This window comes from Heloderma suspectum, chromosome 2, assembly GCF_057233095.1.
Source record: "Heloderma suspectum isolate Gila_16-S chromosome 2, 16-S_ref, whole genome shotgun sequence".
NCBI lineage: Eukaryota > Metazoa > Chordata > Lepidosauria > Squamata > Helodermatidae > Heloderma > Heloderma suspectum.
In genome coordinates, this window is record NC_139459.1 from 357795692 (window position 1) to 357816432 (window position 20741).

Consider the following 20741-nt stretch of genomic DNA (forward strand, 5'->3'; position numbering starts at 1 on the left):
AAGGGAGGATGACGACGCCATATTGGGAGGAGATCTGGTGACTTCAGATACCAGGTTGAGGAAGGCTGCAATAGATAGTCCAGGCCCTTCCCTTCGATCTTTTAATCTTGCACTACAAGTAAATCTCTTAACCTTTTTACCAGTAGAGAGATCTGAAGCAGTATTCTACTGCAGGGGTGGGCAGAATTCCAGCTTGTGGGATCTATTTTTACTAGAACATCAAGGTCCACTAACCAGAGTCTGATGCAAAAGACATACTCTTTAAAAAAAATTAAAATCCTGAGCCCAACAATTGGTGTTCAGTACCAGCACTGAATGGCGTTCACAGCTCTTCCACACAAAAATCCACTCCTCGTTATCCCAAGCTTCATTTCACCAATATAATGGGTATAGTGTGTGTGTCTGTGTGATTTTTTTGTCGTTGCAATTGTTAAACTGGGACTCAGAAAACCAATGGCCATGCTGCTCTAGGAATGTTGGGGGTTGTAGTCCAGCAGTTTTGGAGGGCGGCAGGTTACTCTAGGTTAGACTCCTGCATTGTATTATGCATGGGACTGCCTTTGAAGACTTCCTGGAAATCTTACTGCAAAATGCTGCTGCTACAGAGAACATATCTGCCCAGTGTTCTCACCCTGCTAATCCCCTCTACCCTCTTCCAGTTGTCGACAGAATTCCCCCCTCACCCTGTCATTCTGTGCTTCCATGCATTCCCCACTCCTACTTACCTTAATATTCCGTACTCGTTTATCTTCTCCACACTCCTTCCCGTACTTCATGCAATCTTCTTCCCTACCCATCTAAACATAACCCCCCAAACATGGTTCATTATACATCCATTCTGTTCTGTGGCCTCATCCTCCCATTTGTTTTGCTCTGCCGTAGGGCCACTTGACACACTCAAGCGCTTCCTCTCATTTCACTGCCCCACACTTGATGTGCACTGTTGGAAAATAGCAGGCTTGAGCTGACAGGTGAAATGACTGCTCTGTCTGGGGCATCGCATGGGTGTGATAGCTCATTCCCATACGAGCCATGCCACCCCAGCCTTCTAAAAATGACACAGTCCCCAGCCAATGCTTCCCTATATGACTGGTGTGGCCTACATGTGATGTCCTTTTACTGTGAAGGAGAACATACTTATAAGCCGATCTGGGCTTTCCCAAAGAACAGCAGAATATAATAAAATAAATTCTGGTTTCTAATCCCTCCGTTGCTGGCCCTACAAGTGCCGTTAAAAGGCCCAGTTGTTAATTTAGTCACTCCATCCATGTTTCACTTATTAGTACAGCAGGATCCTGCGGTATTTTCCAGAAAACCTCCCTTGAGGCAAGATCCTTGTGTCCCACTGGATTTCTGTAGGGGCATAGCTCAGTGGCAGAGCACAAGCTTTGCATGCAGAAGGTGCCAGGTACAATCCCTGGCATCTCCAGGTAGGGCTGGAAAAATCCTGCCTGAAACCCTGGAGAGCCACTAACAGTGTTGACAATACTGGGCTAGATGGACCAAGGGTCCATCTTTATACTCAGTATAAAGGAGCTTCCTCTGCCTCCTGCAGGAGAACAGGACACATATTCTTAGCTGAAAATGCCCAGTGGCAGTGAGACCAAAACACACGCTAAGTGGAAGGGAGTGTGGTTTCCAGTTCTTTCCCTACCTCCAGCTCTTAACAAGAAGCAGGGCCAGCCCTACCATAGGACAGAGTGAGGCAGTCGCCTCAGGCAGCATATCTGGGGTGTCATAAAAGGCCAGCAAAGTCTTAATGATTTACTTCATTATTATTGTATTTCTACTGCCAGGCATGGGGAGAGGTGCTTATGGGATTTTCTGCCTCGTTTACCAAAATAACTTGACTGCTTTGGATACCAGGCACCTTGATTTGGGTGGCAGGGGCACCATATGCTGCTCTGCTTCAGGCAGCAAGATGTCTTGGGGCAGCCCTGACAAGGAGAGTCACATGATTTCTCTTTGCCCATATTCCTTTGGAGGTCGGATGATATTGCGACCAGCTGTGCCCAAACTCAAGAGAACACATACTCATATTAAATCCTGAGAGCCAGTGTGGTGTAAAAATATAAGCAGCTGTATACCAAATCAGGCCATTACCCTATCTAGCCTAATACTGTTGACACTGGCTACATTCACACAGAATAGTACACTAGGTTTTGGGGGGATCCTGTTTTCCATCCACACAGTCTGTTTTCCATCCTGGTTCCCGTCCACACAGCTTAGCTCCTCCCATGAGAGGATAAACAACAAGAAATTGTTTAGTTCAACCTTCCAGAATGTAGTGCCCTCCAGATGTTTTGGACTACAACTCCCATCAGCCTTAACCATTGGCTATGCTGGCTGGGGCTGATCAGAGCTGTAGTGCAAAACTTCTGAAGAGCACCAGGTTGGGGAAGGCCAGTTTAGCGTGCTTTCCAAACCTGGAATCCTGGCTTGTTGTTCTCTTTATAAGTCAGGATTTTAAACTAAGGTTTGTTCTTGGCTTATAAATCCTATAAAACTAACAAGCCAGGATCTCAGGTTCAAACATTTCTGATTTGTTTAGCAGCTTGTGCTAGCAGGAAGAGCCAAAGAGGCGCAAACAGGTGGTGTGCATCAACACAGAACTCTTGAGAGCCAGAACAGCATAGTGGTTAGATCGTTGGACTGGGACTCGCGGTTCTAGTCCCCACTCAGCCATGAAGCTCACTGGGTGGTTTGGGGCCAGTCACCAACTCTCAGCCTAACCTACTTCACTTGGTAGTTCTGAGGATAAAATGAAGAGGACCTATGGCCCAGTTGGAGTCCACCAGGAAAAGAGCCTTCAGTGTGTTGGCTCTCTTCCTGTGGAACTCCCTGCCTTTGGAGGTCAGACAGAAACCAACGTTGTGTTGCTTTCATCACCTCCTGAAGACACTGTTATTTCGAGAGGCCTTCCCTGACCAGCTGTGGTTTATTAAGTTCAGAATCTGTTCTTTCAAAATGTTTTAATTATGAGGTTTTATTCTTTTATCTCATTGCTCACCACTCTGAAATCTTTGATCTGGAGCAGTATATAAATATTGTAAATAAAATAAACCACCTTGAGTTCCTTGCAAGAGGAAAAAAGGCAGGATATAAATGTAATAAATTTAAAAACACATTCAGAGTGAACAAGTGGCAACTCCAGTGTAAAAATCTGCTCACCTTCCACTGGCAGGCAAAGACCTTTTTATACAAGCAGGACTTTGGTTTATAAGCAAGCCTGTGGCACGGGATGCTGTTTTATTATGTTACTGTTATGTTTTTAGTTGTGTCTTAATGCATTTTTAATCTTCTTTTAATCAAGTTTTATTTATGATTGGAAGTCACCTTCGGTACCATTTTTCTTGGTAGAGAGGTGGGGTACAAATCAAAGAAAATAAATAGAGCAGTAGCAGGCTTGGAGAAGGGCTGGGAGGTGGGAGAAGAGACGAGTTCACATCCTGCCCAGCACTGAAGTCTACTAGGTCTGAGCCAAGCCTCACTCATAGGGGTGGTTGAGGGCACCAGCAGCAGCACCAATGTTTCTAATTCCCGATGCATTTTGAAAATATTTCTTTTTCAAGGGCAATACTTTATTTCATCTAAAGCTTGCAAATGATGCTTAGGTCTTCCATGAGGGAGTTAAAAGCAAGATATTCTAAGCATCACTCGGAAGTTTGGGGTGAAATAACAATTGACCTTGATGAAGAGTAAGGGCTTCTCCACATGGGGCTTTTATCCTGCGATTGAGATTTGTGGGTCGTTTACATGACATCCTCAACCTCCAGTGCCTCTCCCATGGTTTATGACCATTCCCATGGCTTAATTTGAAACAGAAATAATGAGGTTATAAAAAGAAGTGGTTTGAATTTGTCCCTGTAAAGAGGAAGTGGTGCTATAACAGCACCATCTGGTGGCTGTATAATGAAACATAGAACTCACAGCTAAAGGGAGGCACATGTAAAGGGCCGATCTTAATCTTGCAAAGAATCTGGAAGGAAAAGCCCCAGTAAAATCGCAGGATAAAAAGCCTCTGTGTGGAGAAGCCCTAAGTCTTGAAATATGTCAGGAACTACAAATATTGCTGCAGCTACCTCATCTTATTTTTTTGGCTTTTACATCTGTTCTTTAAAATCCCTTTTGTTACTGTGTAAGATTGCATAGTGCCCTTACGCGCCATGCAGCATTCCTTGATACAATGCATACGAAACAAGACACACAGGGAGAAGGTTACGGGAATACATGTAACGAGCACATACTTGAGCACAGAGAAATACAAAAAGCAGGAGGAAAAGGAATCCTTTAATAAATACATTAAAAGCCATACCAAAAACAATTTTCATAAACATTGCACAACAGCGTGAACAAAGGTGCTCTTTAAAAATGAACATTCAGATCTACTTCACTCCCAACTACAAATCATGTTAACGTTGGGAGCATCCACTGGAACAATATCAGGATCTGCTTCTCTGACTGGAAATCTTATAGGAGGCTTGTCCCTTTATTGGTGAGGGACTCATCACTCACAGCTGATGGCTACTGTGAATATAGAGATTCACCCCACGATATCACAGCAAGCCTCATCGAGTAGCAACAACACCACGGCTACTGAGAGTTTACAGGGGGAGGAGAAAGGTAACTTAAGATCAGGAATGAGGGTTACAGAGGCTAAAAATGCATGGCTATCAGGGCCTATGAAGTAGATCTGACTTCCTTTGGGTTAGAGTGTGAGTTGGGCCTCTTTCCTTGAACCCAAAAGGGGCAAAGGGGCTCTCCAGAGAATGTGAATATGAGGTTTGCTCTATCAGAGGTAGGCAACACGTGGCCTTCCAGATTGTTTTTGGCCTACAGTTCCCATGACGCCTCACCATTAGGAGCTAGGACTGATGGGAGCAGTAAGCCAAATCATCTGGAGGGCTATAAGTTGTTTGATTCTCTTGTATGGTAGTTGGCACATTTATGCCCTTCATCTGATTTCACTTTTCTACACTTGATGTGCAGCATGGGAAAAGTGTGCTTGAGAGGACCAAAGACAAAACAAAAGCTCTCTCTGGGGCATCACATCATCTCATTCCCACCCTTGCTCCATCAGCTTCAAAAAGGATACCTCCCCACCCACCACACATAGTCCAAAAACAATAGGATTTTCTTGAGTCTCCCCTGTCAGGAACATAGGATTGAATATTGGGGGTGGGATTTGAAAGCTGTGCATCAGCCTTTCCACTCCCCCACAGTCCAGGTCCCTTTTCTGGGACAGCCACTCACTTTCTCCTCACAAAGTTTTTGGCAACCCCCACAGCCCAGCCATCCAATTTCCTATCATGAATTCCCAGTAACGTTTGCCTGCTGTGAACTCCTCACATCCCAGCACAAAAGGTAACTTGGTCAAATGTCTTGCTGGTCTTGAGGTTCATCTGATAGTCTCATACGTTTGGGATGAGCCATGTCTGGATCAAAAGTCACATTTTCTATGAGGAGGCGGGAGAAGAGAGAGAAGAAGTAATGGTAAGGACCCCAGCTGGGGTGAGAAATATGTAATTTTGGAATTTATATGCCACTTGAGAGAACAAAAGTTCTCTCAAGTCAGGTTACAATTAATAGGATTCAACATTTAAAAGCACTTAACTTTAAAGCAGCAGCCTAGGATTACAACTTATATCATGAGCCCAGACACATAAATAATAAATTCATTCAATTTCTGAGTCACCCTATAGCCAGAGCTCTCAGGACAACACAATAAAAACAAATACAATAAAACCAATGGCAGAACACATTAAAGGAATTTAAAAGAAATTAGAAGCAGCAACAATAGTTTTAAAAAGAGAGAGATCAAAGCAGCTAAAACATGGGAAAAGATGTGGCAGGAAGAACTCACAATGTCACTGTGTGGGGAGTAGAGGAGGAGGAGGGGAGATTTGGCTTTTGCTTTCAGAAGTGCCCTCTTATCAGCCACAACTCTGCAATTCAGGCCTGAGGGTCCTTAAAGTAAAGGCTTTCTTTCCTCAAAACAGGACAGGAAATTTCTGACAGCTGGTTAACCCTATTCCGAATACCCTTCCATTTTGACAAGGAACACAAGTTACAACAGGTGTGGGACTGCCTTACAGCAGGGGTAGGCTGCCTGATGCCCTCCAGATGTTTTGGATTACAACTCCCATAATCCCTAACCATTAGCTATGGTGGCCTGGGATAATGTGAGTTGTGCTCCAAAACTTCTGGAGGACACCAAGTGGCCTGCCCTGCTTTAGAGGGCCATTTTTAAATCCACAGAAAGCAGGCACGAACGGACGCAGACCTTCTCCCTCATTGCCTTTTCCTGCTTCTCATGAGGAACCCAACTGGGATTAGCTAATCCCAAAACAGAACTGTTGAGCTCCAATACGATACCAGAAGACAACTTCTGGACATTTATTTAATTAAAAGTATTTATACATGACCAGTGTAGTGGAGCCAGGACTCGCAGGGATGCAGCACCAGGCCCTTTTCATTAGCAGGTACGTGGACCGACATCTGGCCCCTACACACACCCACACTCACTCAGACTTTCCAGCTCCCTCAGAGCTTAGCTGCAGTCCTCACAGTAGCTGTGGGTGAATGAGTTTTCCCAGCAACAATATATCGTTCCATGTTGTAATGCCAAATATTTTGGGGCAGCCTGGTCTTGAATGGAGAATTAAGACCCATTAGATTTACAAAGGACCTGCTCCCAGTGATGACACCTGCTAGAAGTGGGTTATTTGATTTGGATAAACACAACTGCCTGAATTTTGGGACTCTCCTGGGGGGGCATGGCCATGGGGGCATGGCCATGGGGACTGTCACGGTGAGTGCCTATACATCAAAATTTACCACTACACCACTGTATGTAACATGCCCCAGTCCTCCCAATCTGATCTGCCTCTGGTCTCATAAATTTACCTTTCTTCAGTTGAAATCCTGATAACAGAGTTTCTGGGGAAGGAGCAAGAAAAACAATCAAATACCATAGCCATCATGTTTATAAGTAAATAGCGTTTCCATATATTGAAGTGGATTAAGCAGAAGCTAAGCAGATTTGTGTGGGAGAATTCTCAAACAAACTGCAATTTGTTTTGCATATATTCACTGTTCTTCCCTCCAAATGTAAAGTTTATCCAACAGTCCCAATTACAGATCCTCTTGGATTTAAAAAAAATACCCAGGTTCTGGCTAAACCCAGCTTCAGAAATGGAGGTATTTAATTAAAATATTGATATGCCACATCTTCATCTTGTCATCAGGACAACCAAGGTGGCCCTCTACCACAATTTACGAATACTATTATTTAAAATAGAATACAGTCCTGCAAACCAATTCTATACTCCAGTTGCACTGGGAGAGAGATATGCCACTGCTAAGCCATATAGGAATTGCCCCATATATATTTTGTTCCTCCCCTCCCTGAACTATTTCCACCCCAGCTGGTCATTTTAAGAACACTGAAAACAAGAAAACGTAGGAACCGGTTCTTAGTTACCTCTTCCTTCCCCACCTTTTCCCTTTACTGTCATGTCTTTGAGATTATAAAAGCCTGAAGTCAAGGACTGTCTTATGGTTTTTTTTTAATTAATCTGTAAGCTACTCTGGGAGCTATTTTGCCTGAAAAGCAGGGTGAAAAAATTAATTACAAAATAAAATTGAAATTAAAGGTTATAATTGAATAATACAGGAAATGAAAAATGAGAAAAGGAAAGAAACATCTAAAATGGTAAAGTGCATAACAAGAATAGTTGCTACAAGTCTCTCACTCTGCAAGGACCCTAAGGTGTTGTGGCCCAAAACTAAGGTTGTTTCTGGCCATGGAATCCAGTGGAGGCTGGTGACTCCGATGTCAGTGGGGCAGTGAATCAACTCCAGATTTCAGTCAGAACCATTTGGAACTCTAAAAGAACTATCAGCACCTTGGATAGCTCCTCCAGAGTTCTGACTGAAACCCAGAGGGATTACCCCCCGCACTGACAACAGAGCCACCGGCCTCCAGTGATGGAATCCAATATTTTACCTGGACTTCTGGGCAGCTTGAGATGACCCTGAGCTACATTCAGAACCAAGTGCCCTTTGAGAAGACAAACCACCATCAAAATGACCCCCAGGATTCTTCAAGAGTCCTACTGGAATCCAGCAGGATCTTTTCCTCGTTTTGAAAGCTTATCCACTCTGGTTTGTAGAAAGGGATTTTTAGGAAAATGAGGGAAAGAACTGACAACTCCTCCATCATAGAAAGATTAGGCAAATATGGAAACAGAAGGCGACTTCATCCTATCTACATAACACAAAGACCACATTCAAGCCTGCCCACCCCCCTCCTGTGAGATGGGCTTTCTACACAGGGAAATAAACAAGCGCTCGCTCGTGCTCTCGCGCTCGCTCGTGCTCTCGTGCGCGCGCTCTCTCTCTCTCTCTCTCTCTCTCTCATTTCTAGTGTTTTTTGACATTAGAAAGCATGGCAGCATTCCAGTTAAGTGGAGCAAACCTTAAACATGGGCAAAGGTTGGTCAGGTCCTTTCCAATGAAGCAGGTCAGCCTGCTTCCAGGCTCCACCCCTTCAGACTGCCACAGCAGGGGAGTCACACGATTTAATGCTTTGGCATACAAAAACACCTACATGTAGAAAACCAGCATGTCAGGGGAAAGAGCTAGACCAGAATCTTTCTTGCCAACATGCTTGTTTTCTCAGCGAGGGGAGGTTCTTGTTTTTTAGAGGTGCGTTCAGCTATATGAGCCCGCACCAGCAGTCTGAAGTGGTACAGTCCAGACTTCCTCTTTGAAAGACCTAGACCTATGCACAAAAAAAGTGCTCCGAAGGGATAAGTTTTCCCTCTCTCATGATTCTGGACACATTGGCTAAGCTACCTCATGATATTAAACCAGGCGGGAGGAGCCTTTTTCCTATCAAAGCCCTCATTACCTCAGTCAAAACCTGTTGGGAGGGATTTTTCCCTCGCATTTCATCGGGGGGGGGGGGAAGAGCTAAATGTAGGCAGAGTTAAAGATGTGACCCTTACAAAAAAAAGACATCTGCATCTAAGCATTCTGCTTCCCCAGCTTTTGCAAAGTTCCCTCCATCAGCTTTGTAGCTGGGGGACAGAGTAAAAATCAGTAACTCAGAGCAGAACAGTGAGTGGGCATGGCCTAGGGTCCAGACGGCAAGGCCTGGAGGTCTGCGTTCAACCTGAGGGCCAGAGGTTCCACACCGCTGCATTAAACAACGCAGCCCATTGCAAGGCCACGAGGCAAGTTTCACAAGGGCATTGGAGGAGGAATACTGGTATAGCCATTCTTGCCACTTCTTAATTATGCAAGGTCAGAGGTGAGGGAAAGATTTAGGAAGTGCGCTTCCAAAATAAAAGCTGCACGAGCAGTTTTGACTGAAGCAGAGCACTTTCCACAGTGAACTAGAACAGCCTTTTCAAGTAGCACTCAGACTAGCATTCATCCAGCCCTGCAAGCATTTCAAGGGATTGAGAAGCTGCCACTCCCACTTTCGGAGTATTGTGACAGCCAGGAATAAGGCTTTTACAGCAGTCTTTCTATTACCTTCAAATCGTTCCATGGCATTCTGCAAAAAGGCATTAAAATCGCGCAATCCCCAAATTTCCCCTTTGATCCCTGGTGGAAAAGCCACTGGGTTCACAAACGTCATCTTCTTCCTGCAGCTGCAGAGGAACAGACATTTATCAACCATCTTTGCAGTCCAAAACCATTCAACAAAAGAAACAGAGCAAAACCAATTCAACAAGATAGCAGCCAGAGGGGAAAACAATCATTCTGATACACTTGACCTACAGATAGTTGTATGCCGGGGGGGTAGAACCACAGGCCAGGCGGGGAAAGCTGGCTTCCTTGTAGTGCTGTGCCAAAAATTTCTCCCACATATTTGACCGTTCTCATTCAATTCAATACAAAAGAAATTGCTTTCGAAAAGAAATTCAAAGGAGGAGAAATTTCAGAGATATTCTCATGGGTTGTGGTTCTTGTTCTTCCCTTACTTATGAGGTGAGGAGTGTGCATGAGTGTCCTGTCTGTCATTGTACAAGAATCTCTGTGAGAGCCTGCAGCCTCCTCAGCTTCCCACACTTCAGTTAAAGGCATCATGAGGAAATTCCTCCCTTGGGCCTTTTTCAGTTCAGAAAGTGCAGGTGGCCTGGGAGGCTGCAGAGCAATGGAAAGATGTACACTAGAGAGAGAAAACATGCACAGCACCCTTAGGTAAGCTCAAAAATACCACCAAAATAAATTCAAAATTTTGACTCAAAAGAGCGGAAGCCTCAACACAATTGATGCTGCTGTCACTTACAGGAGCAGTGAAATAAACCAAAAACCCTTCAGAAAAAAAGGAAGAACCTGTGCTACAGCCCTTGCCAATAGTGAGCCCCATCTGTGAGAAATTGTTGGAGAATTTCTCCTCCCCTCGGAGAAATTCGGTGAATTGTGTGTGTCTGTGTCCGTCCGTCCCCCACCCCCATTTCTCTGCCCACAAATAGGCTGGAGAATTTTGAGAGGCCCTTTGTGCACAGCTCTACTTTCTGGAGTTCTCCAGATGGCCATGCCCCCTTTCCCCCAACCATCAATCGTTACGTGATTCTCCAGCTTTTGTGCAGTTTTACCCCCCATTGTCAAAAGCTGAAATGCCTCTCGCAGTGCTTGGTCACTTGCAATTTTTGTATTTTGGCTCCGCCCCTTCTGCCTTCAGCCCCATGCACCACTGGAATGCATTTGCCAGGAGCTTCTCCAAAACAGAATTCGGACCTTGGGCTGAAAGATGTTCAATAGCCCCATTTTATGCAGATGGGGGTTCCACTTCTCACAGCACGCTACATCCCCTTCCCTCTGCTTCATAGGTACAACGAAAGAGGGGAAGAGGCTGCAATCCTGAAAACCATAAGAACATAAGAAAAGCCCTGCTGGATCAGGCCAAGGGTCCATCTAGTGCAACATTCTATTCACGCAGTGGCCAACCAGCTGTCGACCAGGAACCCACAAGCAGGGCATGAGCACAACAGCAGCCTCCCACCCATGTTCCCCAGCAACTGGTGCACACAGGCTCACTGTCTCTGATACTGGAGGTAGCACAAAGCCATCAAGACTAGTAGCCATCAACAGCCTTCTCCTCCAGGAATTTGTCCAAACCGCTTTTAAAGCCATCCAAATTGGCGGCCATCACTACATCCTGTGGTAGTGAATTCCATAATTTAAGTATGCACAATGTGAAGAAGTCCTTCCTTTTATCTGTCCTGGATCTCCCACCAATCAGCTTCATGGGATGACCCCGGGTTCTAGTATTTTGAGAGATGGAGAAAAATGTCTCCCCATCCACATTCTACACGCCATGCATCTTTTTGTAAACCTCTGTCATGTCTCCCCTTACCCTCCTTTTTTCTAAGCTAAACAATTCCAGCTGTTGTAACCTTCTGTCATAGGGGAGATGCTCCAATAAGGCACACCTTTGCCCAAACCTGGACTCTGTTGTCCCATGTCCGGGGCAGAGGAAAACTGTTTCTCCTAGTAGCCTGGTATCTCTTGAATTCCAATTCCCCAGGAAAAGTAAGTGTATTACCTACTCATATTGGGTTAGATTGCCCATGATGAGGATGACTGAGACCAGCAGAAAGCCTCAAGTCACAGGCAAGAACAGAACAGTAGAAAGGGGTGGAGGTGCCCTTAGGGCAGGGACTACAGCTCCTAAGACACTTAAGGCCCTCGAAGCTCCTTGTAGAACTGCATGCAAAAATGGACCCAATTGGGTAGATTAGCCATGCAACCTACTCACCAAATTCATATCTCCTACAAACCCTTAACTATAAATCACTACTGGTGGCACCTTCTCTTGAGGAGGGGACACTAGGAAAAGTTAGAGACTGGGAGATGCCCCCCACCCTTCACCCCAGCCACAGAAATGCAGACATTATCCATATCGCTGTTAATAACTAATGCACTAGTTTAGGATCAGCAGATTTAATGGTGTCCTTAGTATTCCTCAAAATAATCTGTACTGGATCGCCTACCAAATTCTCATTCATACTTTTTTTTTTTAAAGAAAAGTAATCCAATAAGCCTTTTCACCCAGAAGGTTAAACTCCATGCAAATCCAGTGGCAGCTTCCAACACATGCCCTAGTTGTAACTGCACATTCTGTCTTTTCAATCTTTTCATTTGTTTTTGGTTTGTCAAAATAAAGCGAACTCCTGTCGCTTTTGGATTCCTTTTACGCACTGGCTTTCAGACAAGGGCCAATCTTTGCTCTCCTAGGTTCCATTTTTTAATTGTGGTTCACTTACTTCTCCAAGCTGCTTCCAACATCCTAGAAGAGAGAAAGGAGGAGAAACTCAGTGCCACTACAGGGCCATTCTAAAGACAGTCCCCAAATTACCTGATACGAATGCATTGTCACACACACACACACACACACACACACACACACCCCTTGGGTCCAGCTCATCACAGTCTACTTAGCATGCATTACTTATAGACTGGGAGGGGATAATGTCCTTATAAAATGGGCTCAGAGTATTCTGTGAATTGAATACACGGAACCAAACCACCACCAAAAAAACCCCTCCTGTCTCCCCAAGCCTTTGAAATTGAATCCTCCCAAACATGTGCGCATACACACCCCTCACAATTTTTCATACAACAACCTCACAACAACCCTGAGATTCAACTGACAGTGGGCTGGTTCACACAATCATGGAGGGAGAAATAAGCCACCATGGTATACTTCCCCCTCAATGCGTGCTGGTCACGTGCTTGGGGGGGGGGGGGGCAGAATCAGCATAATTTCATTATTATACTGATATCCCACCTTCTTTCCTTTTGCAAGGAGTTCAAGGTAGCTGACATAATCATCCTGCTCTCCCTTTTATCCTCACAACAACCCTGTGAGATGGGTTAGGCTGAGAGTCAACAAGTGGCCCAAAGTCACCCAGTGTGCTTCATGGCCGAGTGGGGACTTGAACCCGGATCTCCCGAGTCCCAGCCCAACACTCTAACCACTGCACCACACTGGGTCTCAGCAGTGTGGCTCATCACACAAACCCAGCCAAGGTGGCTTCTTGCCATGGGTAACAAGCCACCCAAAACCCTACAATAGTCCATGGGTTCTGGGTGGCTTGTTACTCATGACAACAAGCCACCCTGGCCAAGTTCATACAACATGACAAGCCACGCTGCTGTGAGTAATTATGCTAATCCCCCCAGCATGTGACCAGGACACACGGAGGGGGGAAAATAAGCCACTGTGGCTAATTTCCCCCCCTCTGTGATCGTGCAAACCCAGTCAGTAAGTGCCACAGCCAAGCAGAGATCTCTACCAAGGTATCTGTGGTCAGATTTCAACACTCATACGCACTTCACCACACTGCCTCTCAATTGCCTAGTGCAAGTTTTGTATTTCACCCCGATTTCTACACGGCGCATGGGCCTCTTCTTGCTATACAAGTCATCCCAATCTGATCCCTCCCTACACAGATAGTAGGTTCAAGCCTACTGTTCTGCCCTGTGATGGAATGCATCCTGCCTTGTCTGTATCACATTCCCAACCACTACATGCTACCCACTCGGCTTGCAGGTAAGCAAGTAAAACTGTACAGAAAAGCTGTACAGAAGCAATAACTAGTTGCTTTAGAGTACTTTTAGTACAAGGGCTTCATGAGACGAGCAGGCCATGGCCCAATGCTGCTACTCATTGCTCCTCTGCCTGCAGCCTAACACAGTAAAGCACATTCAGCCACTGATGGCTGAATGGCTGGGGCAAGATGATGGAAAAAGTCAAAGACATGCCATGTCGAACAGCAGCAGCTAAGAAGTTGTGTTTTGATTGTGCTTTTAAAGCTTGCAGTTGGACAACCATTCTTAACTTGTCCTGTTGACCCTTATGGGGGCAGAGGCGTAGAACTGAGAGAAGCAGGCCTGGCATCCAGGCATGGTTGGGCACCTGCCAAGGGCCCACACCCCCCACAGTGCCCTCTGGAGTTGCTCCTCCTCTTTGCCATTGCAACCTGCTTGCTCACCTGCCTCTCGCTCTGGCCCAGACAACTGTGGTGGTGAGAAGACGGAGCAGTAGATGCCAGGGCCTCCTTGCTCACTGGCTCTCTGCCTGTCGAGCAAGCAAGTGGTTGCAGTGGAGAGGAGGAGGAGTCATGGCAGCTAGTGACAATAGCAATGAGAAGGTAGACTCACTGAGGGAGGGAGGCATTCAGAGGGACTTGCCCAAGGGCCCTCAGAAACCTGGAGCCAGCACCGGGTTTCCCAGGTATGGAAACGGTTACAGCACTGCATTTTGTATGGTGCTTCCTCAGTATTTAGCAAACAAAACCTTGATGCGCAGTTGGGGTGTGCATACACATATTCATACATCGATTCTCTCCTTTGTGGCATAGCAACAGATGCATTTACAATGTGCCCCTTTCACTTTAGGTAGAGGTAGCAAGCCAAGTATGTTCAGAAAGCTTTGGTACTGGCCTTTTTTCCCCTGGAGAACACCCCTGGGCCATTTCTGTCCCCAAGCTTCTCACCTGCAGGAATTCAGGCACCGGCTGCTGACACTTCTCTTCCAACTCCTGGGTGATTTTCTCTATAGTGGAGAGTTCCCTGGTGAGTATGGCCATATGAGCATCCCTCTTTGCCATGATCTCTTCCTCCACCTCTTCTATCTTATCGAGCCAAGAGTTGCTTTGTTCTCCTGCAAGCTCCTGCAGTTCTTTGAATTCAGCCAACATTTGGTCCTTCTCTGCTCCTGTGAGTAGCTGCAGTACGCAGATGAGACAAGAAAGAAAAATAGCACCTTCCACACACATGAGGGAGGAGACAGAGGTCCACAGACACCCCAAGGTTTGCATCAGTACATAATACCTTTAGAAAAACCCTAAAGGATAAGGGGAAAACCCAAAACAGCCCAATGAGGACCAAGTGTGCTCCATGGGCATGGAACACCCACTGACCATAGGGGTGGGGGAGAGAACAGAAAACCAAGTTGGAGACAGTGATGTGAGTTTTCTGGAAATCTTTGAATTGGAAAATTTTCTGGAAAATTTTCCAAAGCAAATTAGGTTATTCAAAGAAAGGTTGGCCATAATGCTAAACCATGGTTTATTTAACCCATGATTTAATTCTGGGTTGTTGCCACAGTAACAAATGATAGGTTGTTGACCACAAACAACCCAGAAAGAGAACCCGTGGTTTGTTCTTGGGTTGTGAACACTACATTTTTTTTTAAACCATGAGTTCTTATTGATTGGGTTCACATAACATGCCAGCCAACCATGGTTTGTTTTCCAGAACAAACCATCATTGGTTAGCATGTCATCCGAATCTGGACCATTCTTATCAGGGTCCCTGATAACCCATGGTCTGCAGTAGGGGCTGTTTTGGCCACGATGGGTTGGTGTGTCGTCCGAACCTGGATGTGCCAATCCATCATGGGTAAGGGACAGTGGTCAAACAAAGGAATTTTTTAAAAAATGAAATATTTGCACACATTCCCAGGCCTGAGGAAGTGTGAAAACATTTTCTAGGTCCCATTTTTGTGCAAAACCAGGGTCAGGAAAAAAAAATTTAAAAGGGCTACAACCACAATCAAGATCGCAAACGAAGCTGGGAAGGAGGACTTGGCAGCAGACAAGATGGGTCTCCCACTACATCCCCTGGGATGCCAGGTGGAGGACTGAGGGGGAGGGAGGAGGGAGGAGGGGCAAACAAGGCGTGCACTGTGGGTTGTTTGCCCAATCATTTGGCGGGTGTGCTAACCATACAGGGTGGGTTGTTTGCAAAAGCAACCACCCACCGTGGCTGGTCACCCATCATGGGCTAGCATGTTGTTTGAACCCAGAACTGTAGGTTGTTCATTCACTGTTTCACCAGGCTACTGAGGCAGCAAGCAAGAATGGTAAAAAAACAAAAACAAGACAAGAACCAGCCTCTCAACATGCCAGTACTACAGCACCACAAAGGCATTTAGGATACAGGGAGGGAGCAGGAGAAGGTGGGAAACAACCCAAGGGTTGAGATAAAAACCATGGGCCAGCTTGCACAACACAACGGTTCACTATGGGGTATTTAACCCACGGTGAGGCTGCGGCATGTGCAGCCGCCATTTTGCATATCCAGCCCATGCTTGGGGGTTCTTGCGTCATGTCAACCCAGCAAGTGTTGGTTATGAAAGGGCTGCTTAAGTGGGGGACCGAATATACAAAAAGGGGCATGCTGGGAGTTGTAGTCCAACACATCTGGAAGTCACCAGATTGGCAAAGGCTGTTCTAGAGGCTGGAGACAGATAATAGTTTAAACCTCCAACTCTTTACAAAGAACACATTTTATGTTCAGCAGAGAGAATATTTCCAAGAGGCTTCTAAAGGTCCATCTTTAGCATGTCTTTATAGCTTGGGAAGACTTTGCCCCCTAAAATCAGTAATAAAATGGGCATGTAACTTCCCAGTAATAGCGACACCTACAAGAAGATCTTGGCATTGTTTTTGCGTATCTGACTGATGCATAAGAATCTCCTCTTTCTCCTTCCTTAGAACCTCAATGCGGCTTAAAAAATGACCCTGAAAGGAAAAATAAAATGAGAAAATTCTTATACAAAGTTTGCGGCCATAGAATTTACTGGTAAGTTCAAGACAATCTGTAAAGCTTCCTCAATTCTCAGTCCTGACCTTTTCCTCATACCTCCTTCACCTCCCCTCCACTTCCTATCTCAGTGCACTGCATATTTTGTACACTTCCTTTGGCCACCTTACTTCAACGCTTCTTATCTTCCCTATTACCTAGGCCCTCTTTCAAGTCCTCAGCCAACCACCCAAAACTGCTAATCTATGTGAAGCTTTCATCACAGCCATCTGACAACTTTTCCTTCTTTCACAGAAACTGGACTGTAAACATTCCAGCAGTTTTATTTCCCCAAAGATATGGAATGTTCATGAATGCTCCATATTACACCAACTAGGGTAATCTGTGTCAGAGGCTTCACCACAAGCACAATACAACAGAGACTATCATCAGGGGAGATGGAGAAGCTGAATAAATTTGATCCCTTCCTCTCATTGCACTCTGTGCATGTGCGTGTCTGTATCCACCAAAATCCCTCAAAGTCTCTGTCCTGTGACTGCTGATATGAGGTAAGAAGGGAGGAAAAGTAAGGAAGTTGGAAAGTCACCATCTTCCTGCCCAGTTTCTGTTCACATTAGCTGCATCTTGAGAGTACCCAGGACTTAAAGTTAACATAAAGTGAAATGCATTGCTGATAGTGATATCAGTGTTTGTGTTTTAAATAAAAATCAAGCACAGCCCCCACTGCCCAAATCTGGGTTGGGACCACAGCACACAGGGAGAAGAGCTTTAACTCTTCTCTTAAAGCTGCCTCCTGCACTGCAAATATAAGGGGGGAAAGCTTCCATTATCACCAATGAAATCCTTAAAATAGCTGTTTGCAATACAGGGCCCCATTTTTTTCAGGATTGCATTTTTAAGAGGGTTAAACCTCTCCTCCCCATGCACTATGGCCCTACTCCACCTACGGATTCACCACACTTGGTTTGAATTAAAAAGCAAACATATTATTAAAGGAAACTATTTAGGATGCCTTCACATGACCATATTAGTCTGCCATAACCCCAGGGAAACCTGCCCACATGGATTTTCAGCCATGCAGCCATCTGTCAGGGATGCTCTGACTTGGATTCCTGCATTGAGCAGGGGGTTGGACTCAATGGTCTTGTGGGCCCCTTTCAACCCTACTATTCTATGATTCTGTAGAACAGACATTACTGCAAGCATGGTTGGCTGGGGAATACTGGGAGTTGTGGGGCGTTTTTCTGCCTAAACATGCATAGGATTGCAGCCTTAATCTGAAAAACTGCCAGCCATTTCTGAGCTTTTCTCCCCTTCATTCTTGAACAAATATATATTCATCTGGAAAGTGGGGCTGATTTTATTTCTTTTGCCTGGCCTAAGATTGCACTACACTCACACGTGGTACTTCTTGGCATACATGCGGCGGAGGCTGGTGGCTTCACTCCCAAGATAGCTCCTTTCGAGTGCCAACTGAAACCCAGAGCAGATCCAACACCCCACTGACATCGGAGCCATCAACCTCCACTGCATGCATGTTCACCTGGTATTAAGGAGATTAAAGGAAGCTCTGGAAAACAAGACCCATCCTTCCCCACAGGTACAAGCCATCAGCCTGGATTGCCACATCTCCAGGCTAAGAGTTATTAATCCTATCGATGAGGGCAGCAAGCGCCCCTACACAGACAAAGGCCATCTACCAGCCTGTCCTACCTCCCACAGTTCGAGGTGCAGACTTCCGTTTGTCACAGAAACCAATCCCCTCCCTCCAGTCTGAGGAAGAGCAAACTCTCACCTTGTATTCTTCAGCAGCTTCTGCCACAGGAACGACATTGTGAGCGCGGTGCTCCTCGGATGCGTCACATTCCGAGCAGAAGGGGGACAGATCATCCTTGCAGAAAAATGTCTGCGCCTCTTGGTGTTCCTTACACACTTCCACCCTTCCAGGCACAGACGCCTGATCGCTCAGCTGTTTGATTAACCCAGCAATGCTGCCCAGTTGCCCGTTTGGCTTGAAGTTCAGCCGAGGAACTGCCCTTTTGCACCGAGGGCAAACAGGCTCTAGGGGAAACTGCCCCCAGTGCTGCAGAACGCAGGCGTGGCAGAAATTGTGCCCACAGTCTAGAGTTACAGGATCTGTGAAATACTCCGTGCAAAGGAAGCAAGTTACTTCCAGCCGAAGTTTCTTCCCGATGTTTGTGGCAGCCATGGCTCAGACAACAGAAGCGGTGGATGTCAAGTTCCTTTTCCACCAGAAGTCAGACAGGTCTCGGCTAGAGAAAAGCCACAGCAACTCCTGTCTCTGGAACCACTGCAAAGGAATGGGCTCCATGGGTGAAGAGAGAGAACAGGGATGGGGGTTACCATCTTCCAACTCTCAACCTCCAAAATGTGTTATGTTTTTTAATGTTGTAAAGCCTCTTTGAGTCCCAATATTGGGGGAAAGGCAGGATATAAATATAATAATAATATCCCAGTCATGTCCTCAGGGAAGGGTGCAACATAAACAGACAATGGTAGAACCTAAGGATGGTGTTAACCTCCTTCCGCATCTCTAGACACTGGAGCTATATGGTAAGTCTTGCCATAGCTGTAATCTTAAAGAGGTACATTCAGAATATGACCAAAAAGCCGCAGCTGGGCAAAACTTTTATTAGGCCCAATCCCAAATGCAGTTGTAATTGTTTTTAATAATGTATTTAATGATATTCTTAATATTGATATTTTTAATATTGATATGTGGACCGCTTAAGAGATTTTATTGTATTGAGTGGTATATAAGTATTACTAATAAATAAATAAATGCCACAAAAATGTGCAAGCTTTCAACCTCTCCAGAAGTCTTCATCAGACTAGCTGCTGCAAAAAGCAGAGGAGTGTGGTTACATAGTGGTGAGAAACAGGCACTCTGTACACGCTGAGGGTGACCCCCAACACTGAAAAGAGGAAAACTTTCTCAGCCAAGTCCCAAGAAACACATTCAAAAATGTATTGGGTACCAGCCACTGTTGGGAGGGGGTGCAGTAAAATATACATGTGAAAGAGAGAAGAGGGCCTTTGAAAGGGTAATGGGGGAGTTGGTTGGCCGGAAGGAAGTCAGCGTCTTTTGCATTGCTCCCGCACAACATAGAGTTCCTTACATAGCCCTGAATATTTGGATTCAGACTGCAACTGGTCTGTAGGTTTGAGAAAAGCACTTAGAATCTTAAGGGGGCACTCCTATGCAAGTTTAGACAGAAAAAAAAGCCTACAACTCCCAGCCTGCCCCAGCCACCTATGCTAGCCAGGGCATGCTGGGAGTTGTAGGCTTTTTGTTCCTTTCTAAACTTGCATAGGATTGCACCCTAGGAGTCCTAGAGGACCTTATGAGCCATAACAAACCCAACTCTCAGCTTATTGCAGAGACTCTAGTACTAGAGTATCTCAACAAATAGCTGTCCAGCTCTGTGTGAAGACCTCCAGCTTGGGAGAGAAAGTCTGGATATCATCATGCCCAGCACATTCTCCATTATTGTACACGGCGCTACGTTGACAGCAACAGCCAGGAGAGAGCCCCCTGCCCAGAACACCTTCCAGGGTTGTGCTGTGCTGGGGCTAAGAGCTGGAGGCTACACACGCTCAACATTCAACATGCAGCATAATGCAACCAGGGGAGGGGAGGGAAAACTGAGAGAACAGCAACAAGGCAGATTTAGGTATACGGGATGTACGAGAGGCGCTGTGGTGTAGCAGTCACAGTGCTGGACTGGGACGACCCAGATTCATGGCCGAGTCCCCCCACTCAGCCAGGAAGCTCACAGAGTGACTTTGTGCCCGTCACTGACTCCCAGCCCAACCTACCTCACAGGGTTGTTGTAAGAATAAAATGGAGGGGAGGATAACCGTGTAAGCTACCTTGGGTTCCTTGCAAGAGGAAAACATGCAGGACACATACGTAGCGGCAGCAATAACAACAATACATGATACCCCCCCCAAAAGCGCCAGCACCCCCCTCCCACCAAGAAAGCAAGACGAAAACAGAAAAAGCCCAGACTGGAGACCCAGGCAATTGCCAGGGAGTATAAACTAGGACCCTAGAAAAGAGATTGCGCCGTGCAGAAGCGCCAAGCGCTGCTATATACTCACCCCGGGCCAGCCAGAGAGTTAAAATCGACAGCCCCGCAAAATCT

General features: G+C 45.8%; 1 protein-coding gene across 5 annotated transcripts; it reads right to left on the reverse strand.

Moving 5' to 3' along the window:
* Positions 1–4270: 4270 nt before the first annotated feature.
* On the reverse strand, positions 4271–18869 carry LOC146355548 (E3 ubiquitin-protein ligase TRIM11-like). Of its 5 annotated transcripts, XM_084840972.1 has the most exons (7): positions 18368–18869; positions 16455–16550; positions 14520–14750; positions 12285–12307; positions 9544–9662; positions 6907–6939; positions 4271–5456 (listed from the first exon to the last, which is right to left on the reverse strand). In XM_084840972.1, the coding sequence occupies exons 1-7, from the start codon at positions 18779–18781 to the stop codon at positions 5374–5376; spliced, it is 999 nt and encodes a 332-aa protein (XP_084697098.1). In that variant the 5' UTR covers positions 18782–18869; the 3' UTR covers positions 4271–5373. The 5 variants fall into 5 exon arrangements, with proteins under 5 accessions (XP_084697098.1, XP_084697099.1, XP_084697097.1 ...); XM_084840973.1 differs by lacking the exon at positions 6907–6939 and having other exon boundaries at positions 4277–5456; XM_084840971.1 differs by lacking the exons at positions 4271–5456; positions 6907–6939 and having other exon boundaries at positions 9322–9662.
* Positions 18870–20741: the final 1872 nt, after the last annotated feature.

What these genes read in the sequence shown, in the direction of transcription:
- LOC146355548 (XM_084840971.1), bottom strand. Translation starts at nt 18,781, where the DNA reads ATGGCTGCCACAAACATCGGGAAGAAACTTCGGCTGGAAGTAACTTGC. An exon ending in CGGTGCCTGAATTCCTGCAG is followed by an intron (nt 12,308 to 14,519) that starts GTGAGAAGCTTG and finishes TCTCTCTTCTAG; the next exon opens with GATGTTGGAAGCAGCTTGGA. An exon ending in GTTGGAAGCAGCTTGGAGAA is followed by an intron (nt 9,663 to 12,284) that starts GTAAGTGAACCA and finishes GTTCCTCTGCAG; the next exon opens with CTGCAGGAAGAAGATGACGT.